Raw genomic sequence first — 10,000 nt, 5'->3', positions numbered from 1 at the left:
ACATTCATGACTTGAGACTTGACTCAGATTTGAGTTAAATGATTCAGAGATGGGGACTTCACTTGACTCGAGTCAGACTTAAGTCGCAAATTTGAGATTTGCTTGACAAATATTAAAAAAAGACTCGACTTGACTTTGACTTGACATTCATGACTTGAGACTTACTAGTGACTTGCACATGTGGGACTTACTCCCACCTCTGGTTTAAAATAAAGAACGTGCATGAACGTTTACAGATTTAATAGAATTGTTGATGGAGTTAGCGATAATCAGACGTACTACTACAGATGAAGTAGATGGACAGATTTCAGGCTGAAAAACAGAAAGAATCCCTTTAAAAAGCAAAATCCTGCTGATGCGTCCATGCAGGAACATCTGTCTCAGAGTATCTCAAAGCATCTCAGTGCCTTTTTTTTTTTTTTTTTGCAGATAAAACACGCATTATTTCCTGCAGCTTAGTAATCCAAACATGTGTCTTTGCCTGTATCTGACTTGACTCGTATCTTGCCCTGGTTCCATCTAATAAAGACCCGTGTGAGATTAACGGCTCTTTATCTGCTGTAATCCGTTCTCTAATGCTGTGCAGGATTAAGCACTCCCTTGTGAAATGAAAAGATGTGTCTGTTGCAGAAAAAGCAGCTAAAGTAACCGCTGGAATGGACGGGGCACATGGACAGGGAAGGGAATGACCTCACAGAAAGGAAAATCCAGAGAGGGATGCCGAAAAAGATCAAACGTGGCCCATATAGCAGAGAGATGGAAAATCACCCTGATTCTACTTCCAATACTATTCCCAAGATTCACGATTGGACTAAATGAGCTCGTGATGTCCGGCAAATCCGATGTAGGGCATTTCCTGTGCGGTCCACTACATGGGAAAAAGGGAGCAAGAACTGCTAGCTAGTACAAATAGTGACATTGTTAGCATTCCATAGCAGTAACTGAGTATGTTTTAAATATTCTAGCTTCATCAGTAACTAGTAACTGGCTAGTCTTTTCTCCAAGCAAAAAGAGTAGAAGAAGAAGAAGAACGGGGCATAGAAGCCTTTATTATCGCCACATATACATTACAGCACAGTGGGATTCTTTTCTTCACATACCCCAACTAAAGAGGATGGGGTCAGAGTGCAGGGGCAGCTATGATACAGCGCCCCTGGAGCAGGGAGGGGTTGAGGGCCTTGCTCAAGGGCCCAGCAGTGGCAGCCTGGCTGTGCTGGGCCTTGAACCCTGATCCTCCGATCAACAACCCAGAGCCTTAACCAGCTGAGCCACCACTGCCCCCAAGTAGTTACATGTACTGTCTCTACAGTAGCTAGCTATTTTATATTTTATCCTAAAACTAGTTTGGCTTCAGCTTCCGAGTTAGCTTTGGCAATGCTGTTAGCGTGATCGTGGCCTCAGAATGTTGTGAATGGACAAGAGAGGAAAAGGAAGGGTGCTGTGTTTTCTCTGATGGCACTGACATGGAAAGGATGGAAGGCAATAGAGGTTGGCACAAAGGGCCGGAAATGCTGGGAAACCGTCCCAGGACAGCTGTCTCTCTGCTGGGTCACCAAGAGGAACCAGGAAGGTGAAAGCTGTGACCAGGAGGAGCAGAAGAGCCTGAAACCAGGACGATATTTCTGGTTGTATGTTCAATAAAAATCTTTTTTATGTTACATTGCATTGCAGGGACGAGAATCTGAATCATCTTCCTGACCTCTCCAGATGGAAAAGATCGTGGCGCAGAAGGTCTGGTCTAATTGTGAGCTAAACCGCCGGCTTGCTTCAACATGTTTTACAGGATTCCTGCTAGAAAACTTTACCCTTTAATCCATTTTGCAGAACAAAAAACATCTGGGCCACTAATCTGCTATTAAATCCTAGGATTTGTTGAAATAACACAGAGATTACCAGGGAAAGGACTCTAAAATGGTAGTGAAGAGTGGTGTGTAAGGAGGGCGGTGAGATATTGTGTTATTGTGGCATTAATGCAGGTTGTTTGTGCTGCGCGTGGTAACGGAGTTGTATAAGAGGCTTGTCTAATCTCATTGCATGTACATGGTGTCACAAGCTTGTTGTGTCTCTATTGAGCTCCTCAAAATACAACCAAATAAATGTCTCTTTCTCTCTCTCTCTCTCTCTCTCTCCTGCTACTTAACAAGCTCTCTTTTCTTTCATCGCATTTAAACTCTAATAAATGCTTGACAATATGCCCTGCAGCAAAATTAAACCCCGCAGACCTAAAAATGTAACATCAATTAACATGCTAACGCAAATGCTGATAAAGGAAATGTGCAAATGAAGGAACTGGCTCACGTTACAATGCTCGAATTTCTCGAGTGGAATGTGTAGGTGTATAACAGGTTTATACAACAGCGGTGTATAAAGACGTATAAAGAAATCTGAAATGGTGTCAATACCTATGGAGCTGATTCTGGGCGGAGGTCCTCCGATGCTTGAGGGGGCACTGTGCTTCATGGATCCGGGACCCAGCTTCATGGCAGGGACCTGTGGGGAAGCGGGGGAGGTGGGTGACTTGCTCTCGGATGTCTTAGGCTTGGATGACAGATTCAGGGGCTGAGCGCCCTCGTCCTGCAAAGGCAAAACAGCAACACGTTTGGCCTGGCGTGATCTTTTCTCCGCTTCTCCTCGGCGACCACGGTGCCAATTATAACGTACCGCAAAACCAAAGCAACCAAGCACAGGCCAAAGGAAGGTAAGCAGGGTACGATGTCGACCGAGCAAGGATTAAAGCTGATCGTGTTTGAATGCTGGATATTTTGAACGATACACACCGAAGATTTCCATGCATTTTGTGGCAACTATAACAATAACATGGTCATGCAAGAACACTTGTGTGAAAGAGCATGCTGATATCGACACATGCACACACACAATGAAACACTCCTTAGAAAAAGCTTCACTTTAATGCTAAGTTGTGCCATGAAGGTGGCTAGATCCTTCATTGGGGACTGGGGGGAACCTGTAAAGGTTCTACCTTAAACCTCACAACTGTGGATTCCTCTTTAGAAAGACTTAGAAAGCAAGAACCAATCACCATCAAATGAACCAATCAGAACCCCTATTTCTAAGATTGTATAGTATAAGGGTCATCTACTGCTTGATGGGGGTCTGGATATAGACCCCGACAAGTACTGCAGAAGGATAAAGTAAAAAGAAAATGCTTAACATGTAGGAAAAAAAAAAACAGAACTGAATTAAATTACTGAACCGAATTAACTAAATTAAATTAAATCAGATACATTCTCCTGATGTCTTAGGGTGAAATGTAAGTCTGTTAACCAGAAAATTCACTTCAGGTGGCAAACATTATACAGTATCATGCCAGTTAGGAGTGTTTTTCCAGTGTTGGGGTTTAATCATTGCCTAGATATCGTCCCTTCTGACGTGTCCCTGTTGGGGACCACTAATGCATTTACAGAATTTAGCAGACACCTTTATATCCAGAGGGACTTACATTTTTATCCTACTGAGCAATTGAGGGTTAAGGGCCTTGCTCAGGAGCCCAGCAGTGGTGGATGTGGGAATCGAACTCGCAACCTTCCGATTGGTAGCCCAACACCTTAACCACTAGGCTACCACATCCCCCATAATGCAAAGTGTAAAACTTGACAAAACAGGGTTTAACCCAAGAAGGTTCCTCATCAAAAAGCTAAAACCATTAATAATACCTGGAGAACAACCTCAAGCACTTTATTTTCTGAGGACGCAAAGTTGACTGTAGTTCCTTTAATCCGAAAATGATCTGGTCACTTTGCGCTGTGCCAGTTGTGAGAGTGTGTTGCCATGTGGACACCAATCCACGTGTGGGCATCTGATCATGTTAATCATTGTCCCACTGCTGTCCTAATCACATCACTGCAAACACAGAGTGGGCCAATTCGATCACGTACCAGCAGATGCATCACCGTCACCACCCTTCTTGATCAAGACAACACAATTAAAATGAAGACTTGGCCAGGTTACCGGCAGGAGCAAGACTCTTTTAAATACCTAAAGCCTTGTACATTCACAAGTAAAACTCCACAGCAGAAGGAGAAGTGGAAGATTCCCAGAAACTACAGCAAGGGGGGTTATGGGGAACACCGGGGATAATTGGATGGACTTATGTAGGTTCAAATTAATGCTGTCAATCACCGTTAGGCTGACATGGCAGCTTCGAGTCAACGGTACTGTATAATCTCAGCTGCATACACATTAACCTCGAGTATGCAACATCTGCTCAAACACCTGGCTCTGGCTCTGCACCTCTTTCCCATCAATTCCTTCTGTCCATAATGGAAAACGAACTACTTTACAGAAACACAAAAGGTACCGATACGGACCACTGTAACCCCCGGGGAGAAGCAGCTTGGGGCTCCTAAAAATCTGTTTATTGGTGTTATGTTGGAGAACATTTGGAATTTGAAGCACCTTTTTGTTCGGTTAGTGAGGTTTGATTCCTCTTATCATTCTATACTACCCTGATCTCTAATGGAACTCATTCTCGTTAGAGAACCTTGAGGATCTTCTGCTCCCAGTGTCATGTTACAAGGACTTACTCCCACAGAAAATCTTTTCATATTGCCACCACATCAATGTGGGAGAGCTGAATATTTATTACAGATAATGCCCTGTTCTTTCACACCCTCTATCCCTTCTTTGCTCCTTCCCTGTTTTTTGGATTGTTCTTCCATCCTCGGATCTTCAAATCCTCGGGTGGGATGTTAGCCAATGTGACTAAGCTTCTGAGGGGTAAATTGCGAGAGACTGGCTAAGCTGTGTGCTCTTGGCTAGGCCAGGTTTGGTTTGTGCCACACACAATCCCTGACATGGCTCTACTGTTATGGAGATCAAGAAGTGGATTAGATTGAAAACGTTTTCTAAATCCATAATTACTTACTTAGCGTTAATTGAAGTAAAAAGTGTCATTAGCTGTGATAAATACCAAAAATCATAGGCTCTTTACAGTTCAGATTGTTAGCTAAAGTATCCAGGATCTATAACGTATAACTTGCCTCATTTTCATGGTCTTTCAGAGGGGATAGCATTAAATTTGGAGCATTAAACAGATACAGATACAGACAGGGTCATTGTGTTACATTTCAACTATGCTAGCACAGCTAATCCAAAGCTGGGTAGGACAATGATATGCAGCATGCGGGTGTGTTATTTTTTCCCTCGCCAGAGTGCTGACATATGTAAGTGACATCATTTGCCCTGCTTCTTATCACCTTGCCTGACGTTTCAATTACCGAGACAAGTGTGTCTGCCTGGCTATTTGTCCTAATCGTGTCTGTCTACAGGAGCCGCCTGTCACATACACAAACACAGTCTCACAGAGCAACACTTGCCTCATCTGGTTCTTCCTATTCACTGCCAAGCAGTTCTGTGGTCAGCTTGCAGTTTTAACAGAACAGATTTACTCCCACAGACTGTCCGTGAACCTATACATCGTATAGCCTACACGCCCACGAGAGCCTGTAGCAAAGTCTGGGAACACGAGCTTCACAATTACACAGTCCATTGTAAAAAAAAAAAACCTTGATTTGTGCAGCTCCTTTATCAACTTTTTATAGGCATGTTTGAGGATTTGCTGGCATATTTAACCTTTATCCAATTTTCTTTCAGTTATGTTATTGCCAGTTTCCTTCTGCTCCTTACGGTATCACGATGCTACGACGCTACGCTTCGCCTGATGCTAACCGTTTTTTTGGAGTCGTTTTAAAAGTTGTAGCACAAAAGCCAAATTCAGGGTCGGCAACTTAAAGTTTGGTCAGTATTTCTAAAGGGAAATATGTGTGTATTCAGTCAGGTAACACACATTTAAAAAAATTTTCACATCTCCAAACTTGCCAGATTCAAATGCTAAGTTTTTGATTCCAGGAAGGTGGCTTTCAACAGCATAATATAAACCCAAGAAACAATTTAAATATTAAAAATAAAAAGTCTAAGATGATAATTTATGGATAATTAAATATAAATCTACTAATTGTAATGCAATTAATATGGAAAAAATGATCGTATTCTTCTCACGCAGAAGGTCCAAGATCTCTGAGCATCACCAACCTTCAGTTTCAGTTCAGGTTCAGTTCTTTCACCAAAATCTAACATTTCCTTTTATGAAGCAATTAGCTAACTATGATTTATGTTTAAATGATATTTTTTTGCTAATTTTCATTTAGGGTGACAATAATACAAGCGAACAGTATTGAATAAGGGAATGGAGGTGTGTTAAAAACAGTGTGTGTGTGTGTCCTCCAGAGCTATGGTCCTACCCCTCAGGGTAAATTACTTAAGTTGTGTGTGCCTCAATCCAAACAGATGTCTGACACACCAAAGAGCACTCCAAATAACAGGAAAGAGAGAAAAAGTGTACAGGAAGGAGAGAAGGATGGAGAGATGGTACAGAAATGACAGCAAGAGAGAAGAAAGGGTGAGACACGGGGACTCACGGGGACAGAGCAGAGCTTAAATATACATGCTGCCCTCTGGCTCCCTGAGTGCAAGCAAAATTTCAGAATCAGAGGGGGAGTGAGGAGGAATGGAAGGAAGAAAGGAAGACTAACTTCAACTTCTAAGAGAAACTAACTTCAGAGAAAGCACAAAGAAATGATAAAATTTGAAATATATGAAAATATAAATATTTGTACAAGTCGTTTTTATAATAAATGAATAAAAACGAATGACAACTAAAAACCTGGCTTGAACTGAATTAAGGTTAGCTTCTTGATAAACCCTGGTAGGATTCACACCTCTTATCATTCTGGACTTTCAATAAAAAAACCGAGCGCTTTGTATGCACAGAAATTGAAATCAGATCATATGCAAAAAAATATTTGCATACAAATAGTAAGAGGGCAACAAGCAAACAGAACTCTTTTCTTTTCCCGAATAATAGCTGGACCTTCAGTATTTAGAAGAGGCTCTAAATATGATCAAAGTCATCCTTGTGGTTGTCATCATCAGCAGCACCACTTCAACTACCCCAGTCCTCATCCCTCACCATCTCCAGCCACTCCATATAAATGCTAATAGAGCAAGAAGAGTGTATGTGAGTACGAGGAGCAGCTGTATTCATTACCCAGCAGCCCCTCACAGGATGATTGGCGGGGGGCCACATCCAATCGATGACCACTACACTCCCTCAGGTCAGGGGCCAGATACCCAAGCGGCCTGTGGAAATAATACAGCATCTGCAACTCATCAGGTAAAAGGAGGTAGATTTATAGAGCAGGAAAGAGAGAACAGGAAGAAAGCTTCCTAGGTAGTTGGCAGGAATTGTCCACTTCTAGAAGAAAGACCATCCTGTTCAGACAGGCGGGGGCAACTATTTCACCAAAAATGCACCCCATATGTAACAAGAAGCCTTTGCAGTTGTTGCTATTCCATGCATTGAGGGGCTTCTCCAAATCTTAACTGCTGATATATCTGAAACCGTTATTTTGCAGAAAATAATTTTTATTGCACGTGCTGTTCATATACTTAATATATTCGTTTTTACTCTTTTTAATTTAGCCAATAGTCCTGGATGTGGCCAAAGGTCAACAGCTTTAACGAGTTAAAGAGTCTCTGCTCCCTAAAGGCTTCCAAGGTTCTTGCCATAAAGACCATCCCAAAGGGGTTGGAAGGGGGTTGATAGCAGCTGGCAAGGACATAAGATCAGACAAAAATTAAACATGGTGGACAAAGCAGTTACTCCGATTGAAGAGCAGGAGCAGTTGGACAGAAAGACAGCTTTCCATGGTTTGGGCAGGAAGTGGACACTTCAAGGATAAGGACAATGCCGTTCAGAAGCAAGGGCACTATACTACCGACGTTCACTAAACATCGAAACGTGTACTTCTCAATTGGCTCATATCTTTGCTGTTAATCTTTCTACGGGAGGCTTTGCCAAATTCTAATTACCAACGATTCTGAAACCAGTGACAAGAATGGCAACAGTTTCATGAGGTAAAGTGCTTAAAGAGCATCAATGCTCCCCAAAGGCAACACAGCATCCGATGTACTTCTGGAATAAAGACCATTCCACTTGGAAGAGGGTTCACACTAGAGGTCTTCATGGGTCCACTTAGATCCAAAAACCCGAGGTCTGACCCGAGACCCGAGCGGGTTCTGGTCTAAAAGTTTCACGTGTGCCTCGGACAATGTCGGGTATAATAATAGCGGCATCGGGTCTCGGGTAATTTAAAATGAATGTGTTTTTACCGAACGGACCAGAGAAGACCTGAACTACTGGATCTCGCGTATGTGCATTTTCCAACCTCTCCTCTGTTTGCCAAGACCGCTTGCCACATCGTGTGGCTGGCGGTAAACTAATTTTCGTTGAAACAGACCTGGACATTCGGGTTTGTCTCGGGTTGGGTCTTTCTTAAAAAAAAAACATTATGCACGTTGGGTTTGGGTAAAAAGTGATTCGGGTCACATTGGGTCGGGTACATTTCTTTAGACCCGAGAAGACCTCTAGTTCACACACCAAGTTTAAAGAGTGATTGGTGAGCTCCTAATCCTACTTACAACACCAGGTTTCCCAAAGTTCAAACATCGAGGTATATCAAGTATCCTTCAGAATAATCAGTTTCATTTAAATCGTCAGACTAAACTGTCCGGTTGCTCCCTGTTCGAGCTGACCACAGAAAATTATCTGGTCTGCGTATTTCATTTGGTGCAGGTTTTACGCCGGATGCCCTTCCTAACGGACCCCTCCAAAATGTCTTGTCTTCAAATCCCGGGTGAAGACCTACCTCTTAATGCCGTACTTAAACTAGCAGGAAAAAAGTGTTATCATTAGTCAAGGGTTGCGTAAATGGGCTCAGATTGGGACGCTTTGTATTGGTTTTCATGAGTAAAACCTTCACATGATGTCCATGTGCACCACAATTACGCTGTATTGGTCACGGAAGCCAGAACATCATCTTTGCATGAAGTATACTGAGGGCTGAAAGAGACATATGGCTCAGAGCCAGATCTTGCCCTTTCTCGGTCCAAACAGCCCCCACCCTCTGTCCAGATCTAATCTGGGTCTTGACGGAGGTTTGGTAGCAGGAGAGCTAAACACATGTTTATTCAGCAGCGGGTGCCCTGTGGGTTGTGCCCAGTGTGCAATGGGCAGGATGGAAAGGTTTCACTGGGGCAACCCAGCTCTGAGGCTGACCACCAGATCAGCGGGAGGGAAGCACAGCCATGCTGGAGCCTGTTATCTCTGCATCGCCTGATATTCATGGAGTTTCTCTTTATGCTCCATTAGACACGACCTCATTCCCCGTTACACACACATACTGTTCTTAGGTAGAGGCACAAAAATCAAATGACACCAAAATGCCACAGATGGTACACATGCCAAGGAATATGAGTATTTTATTTATTTATTTATTTATTTATTTATTTATTTATTTATTAAGGAATGGCATGTCATCCTTTTTATGTATTAAGATTACAGTTGATATTGTGGGACGTTTCTGACCAGCTGTATCCTCGACAGCCTCTTGTTTTCTTCTCGTTACGTTTGCAGCTTGTCGTGTTATAGAGAAAGCGCAAAAGCTAAATATAAACTTGACACGATGTCGACTCTGACTGTTACAAAGTGCTGACACCAGAGGAGTCGTTCCAACGAATCTTAAATAATCATCACCTCACGGAAAACTTCATCATATCGGCGATTAGGTGCCGTGCGGCGAGTCCGCTGTCCAAGTCACCGTGAGTGAATGAGCTGTTACTATAGAAACAACAACATATTAGAACAAGTGCATATTTTGTGCTAAAAAAAATTAGATATATGTATTTTTTTGGGAAGAACCAGGATCAGAACCAGAGAGAATCAAATGACACCAATAAGCTGACAGCCCACATGCCAGTGTGTTACTATTAGTCACGTAATATAGGAGGAAGAGAAGATCGTTCTTTTTGCCAGGACACAAACACATTTCCCTTGTGCACATGATGCAAATGTACAGAGGGCAGCAAAGCATGGAGGCATGCCGAGTAACACGGATCGGGGTAAAAAAAGAACTCAAGTCGT

The 10,000-nt window shown here is 42.7% G+C and overlaps 1 protein-coding gene across 6 annotated transcripts in view; it reads right to left on the bottom strand.

The window, feature by feature from the left end:
* sox5 (SRY-box transcription factor 5) overlaps positions 1 to 10,000 on the bottom strand; it is a 217,087-nt gene that overhangs the window by 13,316 nt on the left and 193,771 nt on the right. For 5 of the 6 annotated variants that reach the window (XM_060889028.1, XM_060889027.1, XM_060889026.1 and 2 more), the window contains one exon: positions 2,403 to 2,574. In XM_060889028.1, coding sequence (XP_060745011.1) covers positions 2,403 to 2,574 — 172 coding nt within the window. The remainder of the gene's footprint in view (positions 1 to 2,402; positions 2,575 to 10,000) is intronic. The other variant, XM_060889025.1, reaches the window with a different exon arrangement.

This window comes from Tachysurus vachellii, chromosome 16 (assembly GCF_030014155.1).
Source record: "Tachysurus vachellii isolate PV-2020 chromosome 16, HZAU_Pvac_v1, whole genome shotgun sequence".
Lineage (NCBI taxonomy): Eukaryota > Metazoa > Chordata > Actinopteri > Siluriformes > Bagridae > Tachysurus > Tachysurus vachellii.
Note: the sequence above shows the minus strand (reverse complement) of the source record. Positions and strands in the feature narration are given on the sequence as shown.